Source organism: Ammodytes marinus, assembly GCF_949987685.1.
Source record: "Ammodytes marinus genome assembly, chromosome: 10".
NCBI classification, from domain to species: domain Eukaryota; kingdom Metazoa; phylum Chordata; class Actinopteri; order Uranoscopiformes; family Ammodytidae; genus Ammodytes; species Ammodytes marinus.
This window is the reverse complement of record NC_137214.1, coordinates 18820020-18846541: the sequence shown is the minus strand read 5'-3', so window position 1 is coordinate 18846541 and position 26522 is coordinate 18820020. Positions and strand designations below refer to the sequence as shown.

Genomic DNA, 26522 nt, shown 5'->3' with positions numbered 1-26522 from the left:
ACTCACTCACTCACTCACTCACTCACTCACTCACTCACTCACTCACTCACTCACTCACTCACTCACTCACTCACTCACTCACTCACTCACTCACTCACTCACTCACTCACACACACACACACACACACACACACACACACACACACACACACACACACACACACACACACACACACACACACACACACACACACACACACACACAGACGTATGCCCTCTCCACCCCTCCCACCATCTCACACACGTTTCTTTTTTTCTCTCTTTCTTTCTTTGGGTGACAGAGACACAGGGAGAGATGGAAAGAGCGAGAGATTTGCTGTTATAGAAAGTTAGAACGGGAGGGGAGGTAGCCAGAGACGGCAGGCAGGGAAGGAAGGAGGGAGAGAGGGAGGGGTAAGACCATGACAGATATAGAGAGAGAGCGGGCGAGCTAAGAGGACAGAAGGGAGGAGAGAGAGAGAGAGAGAGAGAGAGAGAGAGAGAGAGAGAGAAAAGAGGGGGAGCACATGTGTGCTTGTCACAGAGGGGCTGTGAAAAGGACTAAGGGAAGCGAGGTAGCTGGCCACAGCCGCCATATGCTGACTGGATTCCTGTTCATGTCTGCTGTGTGAAGACTAGGTTTGTGCTGTGTGCTGGCCGGCCGGGGAATACACCATGGGAAGCTCACATCTCCTCAACAAAGGCATGCCTCTAGGTAAACAACTAGCACTCTGCTTTTATGTGGGAACTGCGTTTGTGTGTGTGTGTGTGTGTGTGTGTCAATATTTTTGAACTGAGTGTACATGATTCTGCCTTCCTCCTCCCCTCCCCCTTCTCTCTCTTCTTCTGCTTTTTAAATGTCTCCTCCTCCTCTGTCTCTTCTTCATTCTCTCTCTCAGTCTTTTTTATCAGCCCTTTCTCTAGCCAAGATTGCTGAGCCTTTTCTGTAACTCCCTTTGTGTGTGTGTGTGTGTGTGTGTGTGTGTGTGTGTGTGTGTGTGTGTGTGTGTGTGTGTGTGTGTGTGTGTGTGTGTGTGTGTGTGTGAAGAGGCAAACCTCTGCTATTGAAGGCTGCTTGAACACCTCAATTTGTGGCGACGGAAATAGATCTTTCTCTCCTTCGAGGGCTAGCAAGGACATGACACATATTCCCCTTTCGTTGTACTTCCTTGACAGAGAACGGTTGCCTTGGCACACTAGAGTCACATGGGTACACATGCACACTCACACACAAGTAGGGGACTCAACTGACACACGTTTTCCAAGTATGCACACGGACGTGTGCACACAGTGGGATTCACACACTGGTGACAGATACACGTTATTATGATAGCATCTGGAAAATGCTATTCTAGAACATGGGATCAAGATAGGGCTGCCAAGGACTAGAATGTGTGTGTGTGTGTGTGTGTGTGTGTGTGTGTGTGTGTGTGTGTGTGTGTGTGTGTGTGTGTGTGTGTGTGTGTGTGTGTGTGTGTGTGTGTGTGTGTGTGTGTGTCTGGTGGGGGTATTGGGTGTGGAGCAGGAGGAGGGTGAAGGATAAATGATCATCCATAGCTCGATTGCATTCCCCTTCATCTGGATTTATGGAGCTGTTTCTCTCCCCCAAAAAACCTCAATGATGATAAAGATTGTAATCTGTGATGTCATCAAGAGGCTGCGGGCTGTGTCTCCTGATGACATCAAAGATTAAAGTTGCCACTCAGATCTCTTTCATTCCCCCATTTTTCTTTATTTCCTTTCCGCCCCTGGCTTGGGGAGAGATCACTAGCACAGCTCGAGAATCCAAGGTCACAGGAATAACGACTGTGAAATATGGTTCATGGAGGGTTGGTCCCTTTGAGATGCTTGTGCGTACAAATCACCGTCAGTCAATAATCGTGAAACTGCTCTGTTTCATCGGTTCGGTAACGGCCCGCACACAATGGAGATCATTGAAGCTTTTAAGGGCTGCTTAGAAGTCAGTTTTTCGTCCCCCGGTGATTGATGCCTGTGTCTATTCATGTGTCCTCTGATCTGTGAGCGCTGAGTCTTGTCTAATCTGGTTATAAAGGCCTTGATTGGTGACACAGACACATGTCAATCACTCCCCCAGAAAACCCTTTTAGAAATCAGACAGGCTACACAAAAGACCAAAGTGTAACCTTTTTTGTTCAGTTGAAAAAAGGGCTTAAAAGGTGAAGATATTGCGATTGTGCTTAATGCTAAAGGCACTATCCCACCAGGAGATTCCATTAAGACACTTCATTATGTCAAAGCACAAAATTAAGCAAACTGCTCATGTTGGGACATGTTTCACTTGAAGTACTATTAGTTTACTAGTCATGAAGCACACCTGCACGATGCATACTTAATAAAAGCTTTAACAGCAAATAAAAAGACGAGATGTTTCAGTGAATCTATTGTTTATCTTGACTTTGAACCTTTCATACATTGTACATACTGTATTATATTTATATTAATATGCTTTGGGAATGTTCAATAGAGGTTCCAGTTTTGCATACAGTTTTAGCTTTCTTATAAAAGACATGGTAAATACTAAATTATTATATTGCATGGCTGAATTCATATTTCAACAGCACCATCGTCATGGACGAGCATAATGATTTAAGCGGTCTCTTTAACCTTGACTAGTGTTAAAAAATAAAAATACATTCAAAAAAGTCTCTCAAAGCAGGTATAATTGACAGCACTTATAAATCCATAAAGCATGAAGTGCTCAGCAAATAGACTGTGTGCACTAAGAACAATTGAAAGGCTTAGTCTATTATACCTAATGCATTCAAGAAAATGCCTGAGCTAAACAGTGAAGCAACGGTAGGTCTTTCACCGCTACTGAAAGATGGTTGGCAAATATAATATTTTCCAGTTACATTTAACCCACTCCGAAACAACTTGTGCATTGTATTGAATAAAACACAGTAAATGAGTCAGGTGGCTAAACAACCAATCTTGTGCCATTATGTACAGAAAAGATACCAGGCCTACAATGTAACAGTCCAAAACAACAAGTAGGAGATAGGCTATAATTCTAATAAGTAGCATCTCAATAAAAAGCACAAATTACTCAGAAACATTCAGTGTTGTGATTATGTATATGTCAGCAGAGTCAGGTGAGTCTGTTTCGAGTCACCAGGGCAGCTGAAACAGCTCACTAAGCTGGTTATCATGCAACAGACACTCAGGGCTTTTACAGCAACATTTCACAAGGAGACTGCCTTGAGAAAATGTGACAAGCACACAGTCACTCTTGTTGTCTTTGCTTTTCATCAAAGACGTGCAAAAGTAGAAATCTGGTAGACTACATGTGTTCTGTATGAAGCCTACATTGCTACTGACAAACGGTGTCTACTGTGATCACATAGTAAGAATGAGATACGTCTGTATGCATACTGCACACTCAACTAGACACTATGCTGTTACTCATCAAGTTCAGAGACTATAAATCAACTTTAATTGATGGAAGAAGAATTTATGTGAAGTTCAACAATTATTCAAACTCACTCAAATCACTCCTTAAGACACCAGTGTCTTTAATACAATAAATGCCTTAAAGTCTTATTAATCCATTAACAGAGCAAATTTGCTTTGGAGCGTCCAAACGGACCCCAATCCAATTGAACCTGCTTTTCGTCAACATATTTGCAGTTAATCCAATATAACAGGCAGACGGCCATACAATAATCCAGTTACTGACTGTATTTACATATAGTATTTCCTGTAGTGCAAGTATTGCTTAAGCCAGCACTTCTTAACCTTTAGGATCGTGACAGCTTACAAACCAACAGTGTCTACAGTTGACACCTATCACAATGGATATTTTGTGAAGAGATATGTTTCCTCTTTTCAGCTTTTTGAATATGCCTCACTCTCAGACGCCTACAGGTAGAAATGATTGACTTTTTCGGTAACACTTTACAATAGGGTACATTAATTAACTGTTAGTTAATGCTTAGTTACTGCTATTAATGGATAGTGAATGCGTGGTTACTATACTACTTGCTGTAGTTTGGTCTGGCTTTGCGAGACTAATGCGTAGTTAACGTCTATTAAGCATTAAATCATTGTTAATGCTTAGTTCTTAACAGTTAGTGAATGTTTTGTTAACTAATGCTTAGTTAAGCATAAACTAAGCTTAATAGTAAATGAATGCGTATTAAGCCTTAATAAAGCATTAACTAACAGTTCATTCATGTACCCTTATTGTAAAGTGTTACCACTTTTCCCACAATTAAAACTGCTACTGCAAGTTTGTGTTTTGTTTCTAAATAGAATTGATGGGTTTTCTAATCTGTTGGATTGGCTCCATGTCCAGCCTGCATGTTATTTTTTCCACTCTGGTCTCTGATGCAGTGCTGGGGTGTGTGTGGGGGCTGCTATAACTTTATTGATCTAGTCTAGACCTACGCAGTAGCTACTCAATATTACTCACTCAATATTGCACTTGGAAAACCATAACTAGTCCCTGTTCAACTAAAAAGAAATCACAGCTGCTATAAAAAAAATAGAGAGATTAGTGAACACGCTCAGGTTTTTAGCCCTGTTTATGCACATAGGTGGATATACATCACACCTATAAATATTTAAAACTCTGACTGTGAATTGGTCAACAACTGAGATGGCTGAATGCTGTTGTATCTCCTTGTCTGTTTTACTGCTGGTGTCTGCGTAGTGGAAACAAAAAGCTGACAAACCTGAACTGGCTCGCTGACACGGTAACTGCTAATTAAGACCTTGTATTTGTGTGGGTATGGGTTAACAAGTCTGTGTGTGTGTGTGTGTGTGTGTGTGTGTGTGTGTGTGTGTGTGTGTTTGTGTGTGTAAGTGTGTGTGTGTGTGTGTGTGTGTGTGTGTGTGTGTGTGTGTGTGTGTGTGTGAGGGAAGACCTGCAAGGTGCTGATTTCTATGTGTAAGCACTTGAGAGCATTATACCGTATATCACTGTGTATAAGTCGTGTCAACCTGCATGGAGGGGTGTGCTGAGTGTGCACCTGTGTTATTGTGCTTGTGGGTGGGGCAGAATGTATATGTGTGTCTGCCTGTTTGTGTTTGTGTGTGTGTGTGTGTGTGTGTGTGTTAGAGACTGCATATGAATGAACAAGTTTGTCTACTCCGCTTTCCTTCCTGACAACTCAATTGTAGGTAAAGAGAGTCTGAAGACAAAAAGCAAGTATTAAAGATTGAAGAAACACTTTTTACCTGGATCTTGAGCAGTTTGTAAGCATACTTATTTTTGTGAGAGAGAGAAAAAAGGCAACGGTAAGGGGACAAAGAAAGCCTGGGGAAGTGAGACTGAAATGAGAAATGGGGTTTTGAAAGGGATGCAACAAGATATGACGAGATGGCTAGATCAACATCGCGCGGGTAAAGACGAGGATATAAAGGCTTTTGAACCACGCCATGTTGCCGCATGCCACAGCAGCCAGTAGCATCATAAATCAGCCGTGCTGTGGCTCAGTGGTTGGATGCTGCAGGCAACTGACTGATCACAGGTGCAGACAGCAGCCGCTCCTATCTTCTATTCCCCTTTTGCACAGTGAAAAATACAAACACTGTAGCTGAAATGTAAAAGTTCCGTCTTGCCGGGGGTTCACTTTCAGTTCAGTCGGAAAAGGGAATAAGAATAGATTTAATTCATGGAGTCTGACCTTATTTCAGAGCTGAAAAACAGCTGTTAGCTGTGTGGGTTTACTTGGCAATATCTGAAAATGATTTCCAGAGTTAATTGTAGTTTAAATACACTGAAATAAGGAGCATTGCTGTGATCCTAAAATATACTGTATCTGCATTGGCCTGTGTGCTTACTGTGAACGTGAGACATGTCATATTCAACACAACATACATGAATAAGATCTATAAGGCTGCAACCAACAATTATTATAACAATTATTCAATTATTGATTAATCCGGTACTTGTTTTCTTAATTCAATGGTAAAAAGTTTGGTCTATAAAATATCAGAAAATTGTATAACATTCTGTGTAATGTTTGGAGTTGAAGGAGATGTTTATGTCTCTTGCTGTCTGACCTACAGCGAGTCAAAGACATTCACTATATACAAAAACGCAGAGAATCCTCTCATTGAAAAAAACTGGGACTAGCCGGTGAATGACACTTTTGCTGATACTTTTGTTGCACGGATGCACTGGAAAGGGAAATACTTAACAGTGTGTGGTGAGACCAACTGTTGACCTGCACATTTAAAACAAATGAAAATCTCTGATCTCTGTCATTGTCCCTTCTGACTGACAGTGCGTAAACACTGTCTCGCTCGTTGGGGGGGGGGGGGGGGGGGAATCCAGCTGTTGTTCTGAGCTGGTTAATGACAGGTGGATATAGGCAGGCTTGCAGTAGTTTCCTTGGCAGGAATATTCAGTCCTCCTTGCTATCATTGGTCCATTATTTTTCCGACTTTTTATGTCAGTAAAACGGCTTAAGCAACGTGATGGTCTGATAACACATTTTTCCGCAGGATGCAATTTTTCATATCAGGGATGTCACTTAACTTTTTTTCATTTTAAATGTCGCCTTTGCTACAAATCACTAATACCGCATTGCTACAGCATGTTTTAAGCAGTGTAACTGAATCAAGCGTAGTTTCAGGGAAAGCCCAGATGGATTGCAAGACTAAAGCTCTACACTCTAAAAAATATTTCAAGGGCTTAGTAAATGTAACAGTAATATAAAAGTATTTTTTGCTTGAAAAAGATGAGTAAACATCATTTTGGTGAGTATTTGGGTTAACTTAATCAAAATTCATGAGTAAAAATTAAACAGAAATATTTGTGTGAAATGTAATAAATAAAGTAAGTTTATTTAATCAACAAAATGTATCACTTGACTGACAGATTACATTGTGTAAATATTTTAGAATAATTACTGTATGTTTCATTGATATTTTTGAGAATAAACTATGAATAGAAAATATTAAGTAAATCTACTCATTATTCATGGTTTGTTTTACTTGATTTCTAAGCTTTGAAATCTACTCAATATTTTTGAGTGTAAAAATGTTACATCAATTAAATTAAGTAATATGCAGTATCTGTTTTTAGAGTAGCTGTGGCTCCCACTGGCTGTCAATAGGCCTGTTTGCACTGTGAAAGCTCCCAGCAGTCACCTCATCCCAGGGCTATGGGTAGAGAGAGAGACAGAGAGTGTACTGGAGTATTGAATACAATGACAGTCAGACACGGAGTCGAGATACACGAGGTCTTAAAGAGTTTAGGAACAGAGTGGGAGGAAGTGTAAGCCATTATTTAATATGATGAAGAATTTAATGAGTGTTTAATGTTATTAGAAAGTGAGAATATGCATTCAATGAAAGGGCCTGGGAGACAATGTCCACTTGAGTTTGTTTGATTTAGGATTTCAAAGAGAAAGAGAGAGAGAGGATTCATATTCCCACTGCTATACTTAGGTTTTTCTGTGACTATGAGTGTGCGTGGGAGAGATGGAGAGAGAATGGACAGGTGTTTTATCATATACGTAGTACTACTCAGCATTCAATAGTGCTGGCCCTCCCAAGGTCATGCTTGGTGCTGGAATGAAAGCTATTTCCTCCCTCCCTCTGACAAACTGTGAGCCATAGTCTGGAATCCCTGTTGCTTTCTAAAAAGAAACGCCACTCTCTTGCATAACTCGGTTGATAAAGCAGACCATATTTAATGATTTTGTGCAAGTTAACAACATGCCTATCTACACACATCGTCTTTGAATCACACTTTGTTCCTAAGGGTTTTCTGCTCAAACAAAATTGTATGAAAGATGTTTCTTCAGTCAAAAATACTGTATAGCATAGCAACGCTCCGACAGGCAAGTGGGCTCCTTCTGAAAGCATCAGAGTGAAAGGATGTGTTGAAGCCTGAGTGCATGTTTTGATGTGGTTGGCATCCAATTTCTCAGATTTGAACTATTGATGTTGTATTGATGTGTTAGTGCAAAGGCCTCTAGGTAAATTATTGTATCTAAAGCTCATGTTTTACCATGCAGTTCACATAAAGAATTGGAGCAGGATTTGACTTTACTGCTCTTACCATGCTTCTTCATGGGATCAGGTTTCACGCTAACATCTGATGTCGCAGATAAGAATACAATACAGATATGAAATGATGGATCGGGCTAAGTTGTTATCTCTCTTTGTTTCTGTGCAGCTTCTGAGTTTTGGTTTTTAACAGTTTAAGCGCACAGGAAGTGCTTTTATTGTCATACAGAAAGATTCAATAGAGACACGTTGTCAGCATTACAAAAAGTGTACGCAAAACCATGGCAGAAACCAGGATCTTACGCTTAGCCAAACCCTGGAAACTGCAGCACACTGTAGCATGAACCACACGCAAGCACTCTATACCAGCACGTAAGCACTCTATACATTATTTCCCATGCACACAGGCCAACTCATCAACCAGAGAAAACCACTGTTTTAAAATGCACCCCATTTGCAAGCCTAAACTAAATCCAATAAGAATTTACCTTCTCTGGCAGTATTTTAAACAAGAAAGAGGAAGGTCATCCATCAACATTTGTCCAGGGAGTTTTTTTCAGTACCTCCGTGCTTCTTATTCATATTATTCATGCAGCTATACTTTTTTGCTCCTGGGAGATGCAACAGTGCAACACAGTCCTAGCCTTCTGGTGAAATAAAACAAGGAGTTTCTGTCCAGAAGTGACATGATGTCAACACGTTTCCACAAAGCAACAATGAAAAGTTGCTATTTAAAAAACAGAAGCTAAATGCAGTAGAGAGCAGTAGTGACTCACTGTACTCTTTTTGCACCAATGCTGAACAGCCATACAAGAAGAGACAGAGATGCAAATGTCTCCAACGAAAGACGATCTCATTAGCAGCAGTGCAACCATAAGCCATGTGGCATTTGGAAAAATAGTTTGGGGGGTTTAATAGACAGGAATATATTTGGCATTTCCATCGTTATAACACTTTGATGCGACAAATGTAAAGCGCTTTGAGTCTGTGATAAACGGAGATATAGCGCTATACAAGTCCATTTACCATTTACCATTACACAGATCTCACTTCCTCAAATGAATGGAATTTGTCCAGCCCTGAAAATCATAGATTATTGATACTTACTTGAAATAGTTTCCCCTTTAATTAATTTCACTCACAGGCCACTTAATGATAGCTGCTGAAAGATGATTGTATCTCATTTTCACCGGACCGATTTTCCAAAACTAATTTGCAGGCTTGGAGCTCATGCAACTAATAAATAGTCTCAAACTGAGAGAATGCCAACATTATAGCTATAGTTTCTATATGAAGACAGGGGTAAACAAGTTAAAGAAGGCATATTTTGAAGGGATTGAGAAGGTTTCTTATATGAGGCATCATTGGAAAAAAAATCTAAATCAGGAATGAGTGATGGTACGGTCAGCATCAGCAAACACTGTCAGAACTCAAAGAGACCCAAATACACTGTCTAAGATTTTTTCTCTGAATATACATCTATCTGTCCCTCAGGTGTCTTGTCTCTTAGTCAGTATGTCTGTCAGTGATCTGAAATGATAAGGAGAAAGACAAGTCGAGAGATCCAAGGAGATTGCAGTGGGAGGAAATAGTTAAGGAAAACTAAAAAATACAACTCCCAACATCCACTGCTCTTGCTAAACCCAGATCAAAGGCTCACTAGTGGGACCCTCTGGCATATCTGCCTTGTTTAATGACTCATTCCCTTTTGGGAGGCCTGGCAGCACACTCAGGGTAAAAGTGTAATCTGAAGAGATGATTTAATCATCTGTCATACTGTAGCAAGGTTGAAGGGGGGAAGGCTTACTCCTACTCAGTTATTGACAGTTTCACTCAGATTTCGAGTGCTGGACGGCACTTCCTCAAATGAGCTGCTTTATATGGGGCCAGTGTTGGAGTAGAACTATTGACAAAGGTGTATCACAATCCGTATTTGTATAGTCAGATGTGTAAACGTGCAAAACAAAATGCATAGTGAGATTGTGAATGTGTACAGGAATCTGCAAATGTGTATTCAGGATCCGTGTGTGCATAGTGAGGTTTGTAAATGTGTAAACAAACGTATCATATAAACATAATATGTCATACCAGCTGCACCTAAACTTGGAGTATATGCCTATTTTGAAAACCATTTTGCAGGTTGCTGTACACATTCACAAATATAACTTGGTATTTAGAGATTGTCTCTACTGTATTTGTATTGTCTACACGTACACGCACTTACAGATTCAGCTACACTTTTACGAATCACATTGAATACATCTAAATACAAATTTGTAGATTTTTTTTACACGTTTTTTTACACCCTGTTGAGTGGCTCCCAAGAGTACCTTGCAGTGGTCCACAGGGGGTGCACTAAGTACCTATAGTACATACCTCATTACTGCCTGTTTCAAAGAGTCAACAAACTTCATTAAAAAGCAGTTAATAATTAATTAAACAGAAACAATAGTTTTTTTAAAGAGAGAAAAAATAGCTGTGTAACATGACCTCTCGCAAACAGGAATTTTCCCCCTCCACGCTTACTGTTACAGTAATAGCAAATGCATCCACCTGGAGCAGAAACATTATGGAATGAAGATGAAGCTGGATCTCATGTGTATCCAGGAGCATTTGCAGCATCTTAAATGCTTGATGATATGACTCAGCACAATGTGCACCTAAAGGTTTAATAATATACAGCAGAGAGTAAAAAAACAAGATTTTAATTTATCAAAGAGGGTTTGCAGTTTTCTAGGTGTACCTTCTCAATAATAAAAAGTGATGCGGTTTAAATGTAATTCTACACTGCCTCTGACCATGATGACTGTCATTGTTTGCCACTTTTGTTCTGCCCATCTGACACTTTTTCTTTCTTTTATTTTGTGTGTGTAGGTATCAGGCCCCCGATTATGAATGGGCCTATGCACCCACGCCCACTGGTGGCGCTGCTGGACGGCCGTGACTGTACCGTGGAGATGCCTGTCCTGAAAGACGTAGCGACTGTGGCCTTCTGTGACGCTCAGTCCACACAGGAAATCCACGAGAAGGTAAAACACCTAACTAAACAAAAAAACAGCCAGCACCAGGTCTAACTTTAAGTCAACTCAGGAAGATTCAGTACTTTTAAGGGTTAGAAAGAAATAATGCTTTATATAAAGTGTATATCATGTGTAGTTCTCTATCAGTGAAGCATCACTATTGCAGGTAAATTGTGAAATTGTGTGTCACTGTAGAAGAATAATCCGAAGTTGCCACAGTTAAACAACATTGGTTGTTCAATAATAGCTGAAACAATTTAGATCAAATTTAACAAAATCAAATGAAATGAAAATAAAAAGAAAATATCATTTTTAGAAGAAGATAATTAAAGAAGAGGACAGACCAAACATGAAATGTGGGTCAGGCTCGGATCTTGCACATAGCCACTAGGGATCGTAAATGGGTTTGTATGTCTGGCTGGGTTACGTCTCGTTCTGGGTGTCTGCCATGCACACTCTCTCTGAGAGGGCGCTCAGTAGGCCACAGTGTGGGAGAAACAGATGGCTCTCCCTCGCTCACTATTTACCTCAAGCTCTCTCTCTCTCTCTCTCTCTTTCGCTCTCTCTCTCTCTCTCTCTCTCTCTCTCTCTCTCTATGGCTTTCTATTAAGAACGCACCTCGCAGTGTATTTAAAAGGTCTTAATTATTGTAATTGAACCGCATGTCATTTTTGTCCACTCTCCCACATATGAAGAGGACGGTCACGGCTGGCAACGACATCCAAGTGGACCGAAAAGAGGACCAAAAGAAAAGAAACTTGGATCGTTTTGTGTTCACATTGTCAGTTCATTTTAGGAGGACTCAGTTCTCTTTCTGGTCCACTTCGGCTCAGATGGGGTCTTGTTCCTCTTTCTGTTCACATTACAGTTTCTCTGGAGCCAACAGAACATTGGAGAAAGTGTTTCTGTGCACTGTAGAGAGTTGCCATTTGATTTGTTCCAATGATGTGTTCCAATGACAAAATGCAAATCGAACCTGGACCTGTGTTCACAATGCACAGCTGAAGAGAACCGCAACACAGACTTGAAGAGAGTTATTTTAGAGGGCTGAAAGGGACCAAGTTAGAAAACAACCTGAGAATCCCATAAGATTATTGCTGATAGGACTTTTTTTTAGATGGAGCTATTATCTTCCTGTGGTTTAAGAAGCATAGTTGTCATGGTAATACTCCATGGTCATTCCATGAAGGCATGGATATTAAAAAACAGGATATGAGAAAGCTATAAACAGTATCAGTAACAACATCCTGAAAAAACCCTTAATACTGTGACCGTGAACTATCTCTCTCTGATTTCTGTGAAGACATGCCCGACTAATGTTCACACACAAACACCTGCTGATGACTTGACCTTTACACTTTGTCCATATGAACTTCAAAATCACTATCCTGTTGTTCTACAAAGGTTTGCACTTTTGCGCTTGTTTGATTGCCTGTTGTATGCCTGAGTGTGTAAGCAAAGAGGTTAAAGTTGTAGTCTACCATTTCAAGTAATTGCAAGCCCTTCTGGACCAGAGTTTCTTTCAAAACCGAACATTATTGACTGCATGAAGTCAGTAGATTGTCAGTTCTTACCAGGTGAATGCTTTCTCTGTGTACTGATCCAACATTGTGACCCTGAAGTTACTAGAAGTAGGCTACAGACAGAGATGCCCTGCATTCCAATAGTAGTTGCACTTCCCCTTGTTCATTTACCCTCAGCCCTTGGCATGACGTAACAGCATACGTTGCACGGAGGGAACTTGGAGAGCGGAGGGAGACTGGGCGGGGGAGGAGCGGAGGATTTAAATGGAACCCACTTGCCCACTTGCCCTTGTAGTCGCAATGGACCGTCAGTTACATAGGTAAATCTGAATGCAAATAATACAGAATTATAACATTCTGCTAAGGTAGCCTATGTTGCAGAAAGCCATTTCCATAGCATAACAAACATTGAATTTCGACACGGTAACTCAGATTATCAAGATATTGTTACTTACACATGTAAATAGTTTGCTCCGACATATTTTCTTATTTATGTTACTTTCAACCAAAAACATTTGTTTTAAATAGTCCTCTAATTGGCAGCCATCGGTGTTATAGCAGCAGTGTGTAAACTGCAATACATTCACTGGATTGTTCGTATGGAAATAGGATAGCCTAATTGAGGCGTTTTGGAATATATTTATATATATATATTTGTCCTGCGGGTGGCCGCGATGTCCCTAAAAGCATACAGTCTACCGGAAAATAAAAGGAGAAGAAGAAGAAGACGAACTGCAATGCACTGTGGGTGATATCCACCTCGGAGTGACCATCCATGTTGACTTGATCACTCAGCCCTCCGAGGGTCTATCTCACGAAGTTCACTTCAGTTTCCAGACTATTGGAACGACACTTAAGATGGCAGCGGGGATTCCCCCGAGGGCAAGTGCCTAGGGAAAGTGAACGAGGGCCTGTTGAACGGGTATTGGAACGTACCCATAGTCTGTATCGCTACAACAGTTGGCACTCCGCAGTGACAACACTCGCCCAGGCAGGCCTGCTGCGTTTGATTGCACGTGGGAAATCGGGAACTTCAGACATGACTGCAGACACAGTGTGCAGAAAGACCTTTAAATCCATTTAGAACATTAGTCTGTATTTAATAGATACAAAAACTAAATAAAAAAAACTAACAGATGTACTGGAATGCACACAGGTCTGAAATCAGTACTACTGGGTTTGAAGCTCCCATGTCCTGAGTAAAAGAACACACCGCTGCAGCATGGGAAATGTAAGGTCGCTACTCCGATAGTATTGCTTGGCAAAGTCGCAATTACAAGAGCTTTCATCAGTGTGTCATATACAGGTCCTTCTCATATAATTAGCATATTGTGATAAAGTTGATTATTTTCCATAATGTAATGATAATAATTGAACTTTCATATATTTTAGATTCATTGCACACCAACTGAAATATTTCAGGTCTTTTGTTGTTTTAATACTGATGATTTTGGCATACAGCTCATGAAAACCCCAAATTCCTATCTAAAAAAATTTGCATATCATGAAAAGGTACTCTAAACGAGCTCTTAACCTAATCATCTGAATCAACTAATTAACTCTAAACACCTGCAAAAGATTCCTGAGGCTTTTAAAAACTCCCAGCCTGGTTCATTACTCAAAACCGCAATCATGGGTAAGACTGCCGACCTGACTGCTGTCCAGAAGGCCATCATTGACACCCTCAAGCAAGAGGGTAAGACACAGAAAGAAATTTCTGAGCGAATAGGCTGTTCCCAGAGTGCTGTATCAAGGCACCTCAGAGGGAAGTCTGTGGGAAGGAAAAAGTGTGGCAGAAAACGCTGCACAACCAGAAGAGGTGACCGGACCCTGAGGAGGATTGTGGAGAAGGGCCGATTCCAGAACTTGGGGAACCTGCGGAAGCAGTGGACTGAGTCTGGAGTAGAAACATCCAGAGCCACCGTGCACAGGCGTGTGCAGGAAATGGGCTACAGGTGCCGCATTCCCCAGGTCAAGCCACTTTTGAACCAGAAACAGCGGCAGAAGCGCCTGACCTGGGCTACAGAGAAGCAGCACTGGACTGTTGCTCAGTGGTCCAAAGTACTTTTTTCGGATGAAAGCAAATTTTGCATGTCATTCGGAAATCAAGGTGCCAGAGTCTGGAGGAAGACTGGGGAGAAGGAAATGCCAAAATGCCTTAAGTCCAGTGTCAAGTACCCACAGTCAGTGATGGTCTGGGGTGCCAGGTCAGCTGCTGGTGTTGGTCCACTGTGTTTTATCAAAGGCAGGGTCAATGCAGCTAGCTATCAGGAGATTTTGGAGCACTTCATGCTTCACTTCATGCTTCCATCTGCTGAAAAGCTTTATGGAGATGAAGATTTAATTTTTCAACAAGACCTGGCACCTGCTCACAGTGCCAAAACCACTGGTAAATGGTTTACTGACCATGGTATTACTGTGCTCAATTGGCCTGCCAACTCTCCTGACCTGAACCCCATAGAGAATCTGTGGGATATTGTGAAGAGGAAGCTGAGAGACACCAGACCCAACACTGTGGATGAGCTTAAGGCCGCTATCGAAGCATCCTGGGCCTCCATAACACCTCAGCAGTGCCACAGGCTGATTGCCTCCATGCCACGCCGCATTGAAGCAGTAATTTCTGCAAAAGGATTCCCGACCAAGTATTGAGTGCATAACTGAACAAAATTATTTGAAGGTTGACTTTTTTGTATTAAAAACACTTTTATTTTATTGGTCAGATGAAATATGCTAATTTTTTGAGATAGGGATTTTTGGTTTTTCTTTACTTTTTTGCCAAAATCATCAATATTAAAACATTAAAGGCTTGAACTACTTCAGTTGTGTGTAATGAATCTAAAATATATGAAAGTCTAATGTTTATCAGTACATTACAGAAAATATTGAACTTTATCACAATATGCTAATTATATGAGAAGGACCTGTAAATAGGAACTAAAAATGTGAGGGCAAGGGTCACATCTTTAATTAGGGATGTACGGAATATAATTCATACACACAAACACGTATAGCTCTTGATGATTTGTGTGTCTGTGTGTGTGTGTCTGTGTGTGTGTGTGTGTGTGTGTGTGAATGTGTTTCTGTGTGCATGTGTGTGTGTGTTCAGGTGCTCAATGAAGCTGTAGGAGCTCTAATGTACCACACCATCACTCTGATGAGAGAAGACCTGGAAAAGTTTAAAACTCTACGCATCATCGTTCGCATTGGCAGCGGCTATGACAACATTGACATCAAAACTGCTGGGGAACTGGGTGAGAATACTCACACACACACAGACTCACATTAAAAAATAAGTTAGCGTCTGAATGGGTCAATTACCAAAACATACTGCCGTCTTTTGTCTATTCCAAAGCCAAGCTCAACATGTATGTTGGGCAACGTAACTGGCACTTCTACATGGAAACAGGAGCCTTCGTTGATGTTATTAGTTAAACTTGTTCTTTCAATCACAAGCCAAAATGTCCCCAGTGAAAATTGTCTTCATTCTAACTGTTGAATAACATAAACAACAAGCGATAAGAAACTAGTACAATGTTTTGTTGACTGCGTATTGATTCATTACTCAACAACTAATTGTTTTTTTGCTGCCAAAAACTATTGCCATGTTTGCAATAAGTCAGGTATTAAAAAAGAGAGGAGAAGTCAGTAAAGCATTTTAGAGAAACTCAAGTGTGTAAAAAGCCAGCGTTTTACTAACGTCCCCTATCTCCTTCCACCAAGAGGCTTTGCAATTTGAAAGTTGCCACTGGTGTTTGTTGAGAAAACTGCGGAATCCCATTAGTCTGGACTTCTCTCTCTCTCTTTAAATGGCCCAAAAAGCTATTACTAATCCTTATCTGCTCTTCTTCCAACAGGCATAGCTGTGTGTAATATGCCAGCAGCCTCAGTGGAAGAGACGGCGGACTCCACGCTGTGTCACATCCTCACCTTGTACCGACGTATCACCTGGCTGCACCAGGTCTGTATCCTTGTTCGGCTGATAAAAAGCGACTAAAATTGGATTTAAATGAACTCATTCAAAATGGATTGGTTGAGAGGTGTACATTGTTATCACAATTTTTGTTTTGGCCACTTCTATTAAGTCAGCAAAATTGAAACATTTCATTTTCTTTAGAATCTTGCTGTATTTGAAAGAAGTTGATGTAAGATGTAGAAGGTACAGTAAAATGATTTGTTATAAGCAACATATTTTTAGACTTATACAGTATGATCATGGTCATGATATCTAAAAGGTTTCAGAAGTTAGTCATTCAGTAGAAACATTATGATCAATACCTGCTTTGGGTTAAACTGCTATGTCATCGCTGTCTGTGTGATATTTGCACGTACTAAGTAGGCTAACTGTTATTCATGCCAGGCCCTGAGGGAGGGCACACGGGTTCAGAGTGTGGAGCAGATTCGAGAGGTGGCCTCTGGAGCAGCGAGGATCAGAGGAGAGACACTGGGACTTATAGGGCTCGGTGAGTAACAACACACATACGTCTGCATTGAGACCTACTTAGCATGTTTTTGTGAAAACAAGACAGAGTCAACATATATGCTATCTGATAAATGTAGGATACAGCAGTACATGATAATGCCAATGAACTAACAATGAGAATACGCCCTACATGATGATGTTTTTTCTAGTCAAAAAGGTCTACCATATTTGGCATTTTTGTTTAACATGTTAGCATGCTACAATAAAAAATAAGCGATATGAATTGAATTTGACCTGCTTGGAGTAGCATCACATGAAAACTCAGGGAGTCAAACTTTAAATTCATCCTTAGATAAGGTGATTCTAAAATGAAAACTGGGGACAATTTGAATTTAGCGCCCAATGTAGCCTATCCATAAAATATCCGATGTTCTTAATTATTAAAGAAAAAAGGTGGACAATCCAGTTTCATGTAATTTGACCATTGTAACTGGTTTGCTGTAATCAACTGATGTGCAGACACACTGATAAATTGGGTAATAACCATAAACTACTAACTTAACTAATTAATGATACCTTTTCAGAAATTCAATAGGATGATAAAGCATTGAGTGTTCCTATACTGCAGGGCTGTCCAAACTTTTTTCACTGAGGGTCACATACTGAAAAATAAACAAAGGGCAGGGCCACTCACTTGAGATGAGGTAGGCTTATAATTTGTGTATTAAAGTTAGCAAATTAATAAAATGTTAATAAATGATGCTTGATAATTGAATATGCTTTAATAAACAGTCTACATCAAAGCTTTACATTAACGGGGTGTCATTAATTAGTTACAAAAAGGGTTTATTCTCAAAACCGCTGTGAGAGAGGAAAAAAAAGCAATGGCCTCAGCAATCCCCTCAGTGGGAGAAGTGATGGTGCACAATGGTAATTGAAAACGGGAGATTTCCGGGGACAGTTTCAACCGAAGGAAGGCCACCAAAAACGGGGACTGTCCCCGGAAAACAGGGATGTACCCTATCCGGAGAGACATACATTCCTGCACCAAATATCAGACATTTCGGTATTGAACAAAGTGGTGGACTGGCAAACTTGCAGACCAACATTGCCATTCATTGAGCTTCTTTTTATAAAGGTTTTTTATTCTGTTTATTTTGCCTGATACAAAGTGGTCAGACTGATACACCGATGGCGATGATTAGGTTGGTGCTATGGAATAGTTCTTAAGTTTTTAATCAACGGATTTGACTCACTCTTTCCATTTTAATTTTGCAAAGTTGTGTGCTTAGCTCAGCTAAATTGGCTTCCTAAGGAATTACTGCCAAAAAAAATAAGCTGATTAACCAAAGGCAGAATGCAAATTCCTTCCCTGTACAGTATCGAAGCCTTTTCAGAAATAATGGACAGTTGTATTTAGTCATAGAATTTAATTGTAACAAAAAAGTAAAAAAAAAAAAAAAAGTTCTATTAGTGGCATAGAAATGGTAACTGTTGTGTTTGTTTTGCTCCATTCAAATGTGAATTCATTTGTATGCAATTTGTCAAAAAACTCCTGTGTGTATTCACGTCTGGACTTCCATTTATGTGTGCATTCATCTGTTTCTAGGTCGAGTGGGCCAGGCAGTGGCCCTGCGAGCCAAAGCCTTTGGCTTTAATGTGATCTTCTATGACCCGTATTTGGCTGATGGTGTAGAGAGATCGCTGGGACTACAAAGGGTTACCACACTACAGGTAGCACACACACACACACACACACACTCACACACACACACACACACACACTCCATCTGTAACCTTCCAACCTTTTCCAGCGCTAGTGGGTAAATTAATTTTTTTGTAAACTCAGAAGCAGCTCTTCCACACCTGTGTAGCTTGTAGAGGGATCATTTCAAGTCTTGCTAATAGACTCAGAAATGCAGTGGTGGGGCCATAAAACAGACTCGATTTCCAATGGGGTTTTTTTCTCCTTTATTTCCCAAATATAATTGAGGTTGTCCATTTTAACCTGTGACATACTACTCCTTTTATTTTACCACAAAGCTGACCAAACTAGACAACTGTGGACCACTAACAAAGTCCAAGTATTATGTTACTGACCATCCATCAGGCTGCACTTGAAAATAAGAATGTTGTTCTTAATTTGCTTGCCTGGGTAAATAAAGGTTAAATAAATAAATAAAATCAATGGTTTCAGGGTGATGCTGACACTTTTTATTAATATGGTCTGCACGAAACGCCAGTTTCAACAAAGTATGTCTCCCATGACAATGATAGATAGGATCATTAGCCAATTCTTTCTTCACCATCCACCATGACAAATGTGTAATAATGCTATTGTGTCCGTATGTTGGAAGGAGTGGCTCCCTCTTGTGCTCACTAACAGTACGTGTGATCAAATCTTATGCTCATACACATGTATTTGTTCTATAATAGATTTTCTCTTAAAGAAGATTTTAAACGTCCTCTGGTTGAAAATGAATAAGTATACGGTTTCCATATCAATGTGAATTTACTATGTTATACAATGGCTATTGTGGGAACCCCTGCAGTATAATGCAGACATATTTATATTATTTATTTTTGTGTATTGTCCTCAGGACCTGCTCTTCCACTCGGACTGCGTCTCTCTGCACTGCAGCCTCAACGAACACAACCACCACCTGATCAACGACTTCACTATCAAACAGGTAGAGAGACAGCAGCACACACACACACACACACACACACACACATGCAAATGTACAACTAAGGGGAAACACACACTTACTTAACTGATTTATTTATTGGTACATCAACTACAACATCCAGTGGACATTAATATTTAAGAAGTGGATACCTGGAGAGGCTGAGTGCAATGATGCCTGATAAACTCAGGAGATATCAGTTTGTCCTTCATCTGTTAGGCTAAGGCTCTGCCTAAGAGCTACCTTCTTTAAGTGTTTCTGGTCTTGCCATAAGTGGATCGGTAAAATATCACATACAAATATTATAGTCAGGTTTCACTTCTACTCTGCACTAAGAGCAGGAAAGATTTACAGGACAAGAGATGTCTAAACTTTTATCACAGGAGAAGGTAGGCTAGTGCTAAGAGTGTGGGCGGGCTGACTGGGAGTTATGGAATCTAGAATAGATGTTTTCAGACATTAGTTGGAGAAAAGAGAGTGTTGTTTTTATCACACCGCACCGGTGACCCATATTGATGTTAAAAAAAAATTAAAAAGTGCATTTTGCATAATAGATGAACTTCAATTTAGCTTTGTTTTACATGTTAAAGACAATGAGCAAACAGAGAGAAAAAAAACATTCAGTTATGACCTTACATCAAATTGAATACATATAACATGTGAATAAGTGTAAAGCACATCAAAGTAAATCATAGACTCTACATGTGTATGTGTGTTAAAGATGCGTCAGGGAGCGTTCCTGGTGAACACAGCCAGGGGGGGTCTGGTGGATGAGAAGGCTCTGGCTCAGGCCCTCAAGGAGGGGAGGATACGTGGAGCTGCTTTGGATGTTCATGAGACAGAGCCTTTCAGGTATTATAAGTATATTACATTTGAGAACTAACTGCTGTTTAAAATGATTTCCAACACATGTAAATGCATATCCATATAAATGAATTCACTCTTTAGTAGATTAAGATGAAAATGTGAATTAGAGATCTCTGAATAGTTATAAATAATGCTACACTCAAATAGGATATTGAATATTGAATACAATAATTGATACATTGACAGAAAATTGAATTCCAACTATTATGATTGGACAATAGATTGCTTAAGGCAAATAACAAGCCAATATGTTAAACATGCAGTGTTTCAAAGGTGGGGATGTTTTGATTTGTGCAGTTTTATATCGTCGGCCATTTAACTCCCCTGCATTTGGAATAACAATCAGGCAATCTTAAAACATTACATTTAGATCTGTAAAGTTATGTGATAAGGTGTTTTCCCCCACATTCTTTTCCAGTTTCTAGACTCATCCAATCATTATTTCATTCAACACATAATCTAGAAATTAATTGGATATTAATAAAATAACTATTGGTTGCAGCTGTAGCTAAATATGCACTGTATACTGTATGTGCATGTGTCAGTTTCAGTCAGGGCCCGCTGAAAGACGCTCCCAATCTGATCTGCACCCCCCATGCTGCCTGGTACAGCGAACAGGCATCACTGGAGATGAGAGAGGAGGCAGCCAGGGAGATCCGAAGGGCTATCACAGGTAGTCTGTGCACACATGCTAGGTAGTGTGATAGCACACACAAACACACACACGCACGCACGCACACACGCACACTGTTATGCAGTCACACATGCCTTGGTGGAAAACATGACCACGGCTGCTACAACACAAGGCTTAAAAGTGATATCTCAATGTGCTCTGCCACAGTGAAGCATAAACCATTTGTTTCTTTTATCACAGAGATAGAGCAGATAGCAGAGATAATTCCCTTTTTCCTTATCTCTTTCCCGTTTTCTCTTACTCTTGTTTTACCATTGGCCTATTTAATATTGAGTGATTTAAAAATTAAAAAAGAAAAGCACAGCTGAATTGTAATGTGGTACAGTAACGCTTACAAGTTAAAGTGTGATTGGATAACAGTGGACTATTCATTTGGTTTATTTTTCTATATATTTTAGCACTTCATATTTCTCTGTCTTTTTTCTAGGTCGTATTCCAGACAGTCTAAAGAACTGTGTCAATAAGGAGTTCCTCACCCAGAACAACCACTGGGCAGGAGTCGACCCAGCTACCGCCCACCCCGAGCTGAATGGGGCTTATAGGTAATAAGTGACATCAGGATAAAGAAACCTGTAGTGGTCAGTACAGTTTGATTTTTTTCCCCAAACCCTGGAAAAGTGATTGATCTGAAATAGATTAGATCAATTAGAATGTGTTACTGCTATCAAAATCGCATAGCATAATAGAGGTAGCATAATAGTTTATAAATATACAGCTGTACAGTGTTGGCCTGTATGGCCAGTTAATGATTTTAACTTGGGATCAGTGTGCATAGCTACAACATAACTCTCCAGAGCTGCTACAACACATTGTTGTCGCTATGATGTAACTTATTAGCATCCAACAATACTTCAGTGACCACAAAGCCTCTCAATTTGTTTTTTGGACATTCACCTACATCAGTCATTAAAGGAATACTTCACCCATACGGAACCAGCGTATTTTATCATTATAAAATAACTATTATAATATAATGAATGAGGTTTTTCTTCCCTCAGTCTTCCCTTAGTCTTCCCTTGGCCCAGCTGTCCTGTTAATTCTAACCCTTACTGTGATGTCACAGTAAGGAAACGGTAGGGTTAGACAGTGAGACCATAAAACACTCTTTCTGCCTTTTCTCAGGCTAAGATGATCCGATTTCAATTTCTTTTGCACATTTATACTAAATAGGACCTCCGAGTGCAAAACACCTTCATATTCCAACCGGTGAAGTAGGCCTTTAAGGATTCCTCAAAGCTCTCAGGGATGTTAAAGGCAATTTTTAATTTTTGGTAATATGACTCCTGATCCATTTAGGATCCTTTGTTTGTTTAATCCCTGTGAGCTGTGGATAAAACATCTGTCAAAAAGACCCCTCTTATTCTGCTGAAACGTTAAAACTGTTAGCACAAATTAAATTATTGATTGATGATTGAATCCTCTCCACTGGAATGATTTGGTAATTTGACTTTATTTTATTGTATTTGTTAGGGAACAATTGTAAACACATAAGCAATCTGGAAATGTCCCCTTAGGCTCTGGGACATTGCAATGGCCATTTTTCACTTGTTTCTTAAGATTTCATAATGGAGACGAATAATGCAAACATGTGATGCAAACTATATTTTCTTGAACGGGGGCTTTGATGTCATAATCCCTGGCTTGGAGACTTCAACATTTGATAGAAACACTGTTATCGTAACAGTTTACAAAAATACTTTATTGAGCTGCATTATGGGAAGTATTTCATATTTGAAGGATGTGTCTGATAGGAGGCCCCCATCTTTATTCAGCTGAAGTACTATTAAGTCTACAGTATATGTCACCAAAGTTGTCTTTACAGGTAGCTTTTTAGCTAAACATATTGGATCAAAACAACGTGTTTGGCTCTTTTATTAAGGTCAAATCAAGGTAGTATGTATTTGTTATTTAGTTTCAGTTTTACCGTAATGGATCAGTATTGCATTTCGCTTTATCTCCCTCTTTCTTCTCCAGGTATCCCCCAGGAGTGGTGAGCTTGCCAGCTGGCGGCCTCCCGCCCCCCGTTGAAGGCATTGTGCCCAGCGCTCTGCCCATCACACACACCCTCCCACCCGCTGTAGCACATCCTCCTCATGCCCCTTCCCCCGGACAAAATACAATCAAGCCACCAGAGGGTGACAGAGAGCAGCATCTGAACGACCAACTGTAGCCACACACAAACACACTCAAACACACACGCTTGCCCTTGTGTTATCTGGCGACCGGATGAGGTTGGCTTGGCAACCGGGATCATAGCGATAAGTTCCCAAGTGACAAGTTGTTGATCAGACAGTTTCACTGTCAGATCGACAGGTTGAGGTCCAAAAAAGAACAAATCGATTCACAACTCTGGCAAATGGTTCCCAGCAGCCAGTTCACACTCCAAAGAGGAAGAAGATAATAAGTAGGGTGATGAAGAGGAGGGCGGGATAGCTGTCAGATGCTCTACTGAAAGTGCAAGACAATTGTCCTCCACCCCAACAAGAAGTCCGGAGAAAGACTGTTAAGATCATCTACATACCAACTACTGTATTGAGTCTAAAACACTTTTCTCTGCTAGGCGTATACGGAAAAATAAATAAAAAAAACATGTTGAATTGGGAAGAAAATATACTAAATCAAATAATGATGTTTTCTTAGAGTGTGTTATGTGTCCAAAGTTAGAGGGGCGTCGGGCCTGTTCCATATCTTTCTCTCTTTTTCTGTGTACCTTCCTCAGTTTGATGTACAAGCAAAAGTAGTAGGTTGTGATCTGTATGTCACCTGTCTGTTGTACAGTGTTTGGACTTGCGGCAAGAAGATAATGATATTTGTATTCCTGTCTTAACAAAAACTAGGGTTATTTATGTGATCTCTCTATGTAGCCAAACTGGTTTAAGAATACAATATCTGTTTTGTTTATGTGTCCCCAAATCAACCCCCCATCCTCTCCCGAAAAAAAGAGGCAGCTTTTTGCACACCATCTCAGGAAATTAACTTTCTGCAGTTGGTATATTATTATTATTGTTGTTGTTATCATTATTATTATTTTTTTGTTTCTTTTTGTATGCCACTTAGTGCTTTTGTTTTTCTACCTGTTTGCCTTTCCATGTCCCACTACATTAGAAAATACCTTTAACTGATGCTAAAGTTGATCTAATGTTTGTTATGTTTAAGGGGCACGTGGTTTTGCTCTTGGAACTTTGCGGTGTTGTGGGAGAAACGGCTATAGGGAGGTGGCATAATGGTATGCTTTGTTGGGACGACTTCACCCCTTGTCCTGATTTTAATTTGACTAAATAGAGTGGTTGGGTTAAATACTTTGAAGGAAAAAGCAGGTTGTGGGCAAGTAAATGCACTGAGAGTTTGTAGTAGCGTTTGAGAGACAGCATCAAAAAAGGCTTTTACCTTTGTCTTCTTCAAGTCTAATAATCTATTACTTCCACTTTGTCACACATCAATGGACCAGTTCATGGAGCATTAACAGTTTAGCAAACCAAGGTTTACAAATTATGCACAATTGGGTATCTCAGTGTGTTGCTTCTTGCTCAGTATGGAAAAAAAGGAATGACATATGAGCAACAATGATTTCATAATGCGAGAGACGTCATATATGCACAATAAAGTTAAAAAGTTGTATGATAGCATGTCAGAATGTACTGATTTATCCAGTCTAGTATCCCTTGAACACTTCATGATGGGTCCCTTCTGAGTATATCGTTTAGCCACCCTCTGTGGAGTCTGTGTCTATGTGTACATATGGTGTTCTGCCTGCCTGTGTCAATGTGACTTGGTTGTATCTGTGTCTGAAAAAGCAGCACTGGGAGGAGGGGTGGTGCCTAGTACTGTCCACAAGGCAATATTACAAAGACGGCCATCTAAATACATAACTAAACACAAAGTGAAAATCTGAACAATTCTTGGAACTACACTTCCAGTAAATTATGTTGTTACTGGTTACATTCCCACAATGTAAACCGTATGCTTATGTTCTATCTGGAATATTGCTTGCTTATTCCAGTTCATTGGGTTTTGGTGTTAGCAGGCCAGCTAAGTGACTGTGCTTTGTGGAACTCTGTCTACCATAGCTGAGTCGTAAGAACAGTTCACTGTTGGCTGCCTGATCTTCTTCATGGTGAGTGTCAGAGTAGCAATCAGGGATGGAAATTTCACTAGCTATTGGGGAATACTACTTTGTACAGCCCAGGCTAGTGCTAACATCTCACTAGTCAAAATCTAAGGGGGTTGTCTGGTAAAGAAGGTACTGAGGCGACAATTAAAATATCACTGTCAAACTAGAGCCCCAAAATCACGAGATGTATGCTTGAATATTTAGAATTTTACTCTTAATCTTTCTTCACCAGATGTCTGCCCTGTAGAGGAGAAAGCATTTGCTAATACTTACAAATATACATTGCAAGCATTCCTCATTTAAGTTGATGAGTGCCACAAATAAAAACAACAAACAGCATTTGAAGTGGCGAGTTGTTCCTTGAAATTCCATCCCTGGTAGTAACAAACAGTCCACTGTGGCCTACCTTGGTTCCATTTATGGTAAAGTAGTAGGCGTAGCAATATACAGTAAACATATTCTATATTCTACAGTAAATATCATTATTTTTGGTCAAAACTGACAACCTGACAAAGATATGTTTGTGACTGTATGCATTTGTATGGATTATTTTAAAAGGAAATAAACTGTGGAAAGGTGAATATTGCCTTGTACTCTTCTCTGATTTGTTTCTAATAATACAGCGTCACAGCACACCTTCTCGTTAACAAAGCCAGTAAGTGTTGATTCCATAAGAAATTCATCACCAAATGTTGCACTCAAGTAGCCTGGCTATCGCCAGACTGCAGCTCAATCTTATTTAATATTGAACATGAGTCCGCTGTGAGCTGTCGCTCACTGTCGTCATCAGGTTAAGCCTGCACATGTGTGTGCAGAATAACTATTGCACACGCACAAAATAATTATTTGTACTTTAAAACTTCATAATACTGTGTACTATTTTGGAAATCAGTACAAGACATGGGTTTGTACCAGCAATAATTCAAATATCAAAACTACTGTAACTGCCTATTTGCAATTTGATAAAAATCCAAATATAAATGTATCTCCAGCAAGTATTTAGGTTAGTAAAATCACTTTAGAAAGAGTACTTTCTCAAGCAAAAATAATAAAAGTTATTTTTTTTTCTAGCTCATCAAATATGAGAATCTGCTGCTTTCCTGTTTTCTTTATTGTACTACCTTAAAGGCCTACTTCACCGGTTTGAATATGAAGGTGTATTGAATTCTGAGATCCTATGTAGTATAAATGTGCAAAAAAAAAAAAAATCGGTTCATCCTAGCCTGAGAAAAGGCAGA

The 26522-nt window shown here is 39.9% G+C and overlaps 1 protein-coding gene across 2 annotated transcripts; it reads left to right on the top strand.

Annotated features, from left to right (window-relative positions):
• The first annotated feature begins 424 nt into the window (after window positions 1–424).
• LOC307257040 (C-terminal-binding protein 1-like) lies at window positions 425–25854 on the top strand. Of its 2 annotated transcripts, none has more exons than XR_013845079.1 (11): window positions 425–694; window positions 10837–10991; window positions 15612–15756; window positions 16360–16463; window positions 16863–16965; window positions 18535–18659; window positions 19526–19615; window positions 20334–20464; window positions 21025–21174; window positions 21601–21715; window positions 23148–23288. XR_013845079.1 is itself a non-coding variant. In XM_080036159.1 (11 exons), the coding sequence occupies exons 1-11, from the start codon at window positions 655–657 to the stop codon at window positions 23341–23343; spliced, it is 1332 nt and encodes a 443-aa protein (XP_079892285.1). In that variant the 5' UTR covers window positions 426–654; the 3' UTR covers window positions 23344–25854. The 2 variants fall into 2 exon arrangements, 1 of the variants encoding a protein (XP_079892285.1); XM_080036159.1 differs by having other exon boundaries at window positions 426–694; window positions 21025–21152; window positions 23148–25854.
• Window positions 25855–26522: the final 668 nt, after the last annotated feature.

Coding starts and splice junctions, on each gene's coding strand:
- LOC307257040 (XM_080036159.1), top strand. CDS start 655: ATGGGAAGCTCACATCTCCTCAACAAAGGCATGCCTCTAG. Junction 15,757..16,359: donor CAAAACTGCTGGGGAACTGG/GTGAGAATACTC, acceptor TTCTTCCAACAG/GCATAGCTGTGTGTAATATG. Junction 16,464..16,862: donor GTATCACCTGGCTGCACCAG/GTCTGTATCCTT, acceptor TATTCATGCCAG/GCCCTGAGGGAGGGCACACG.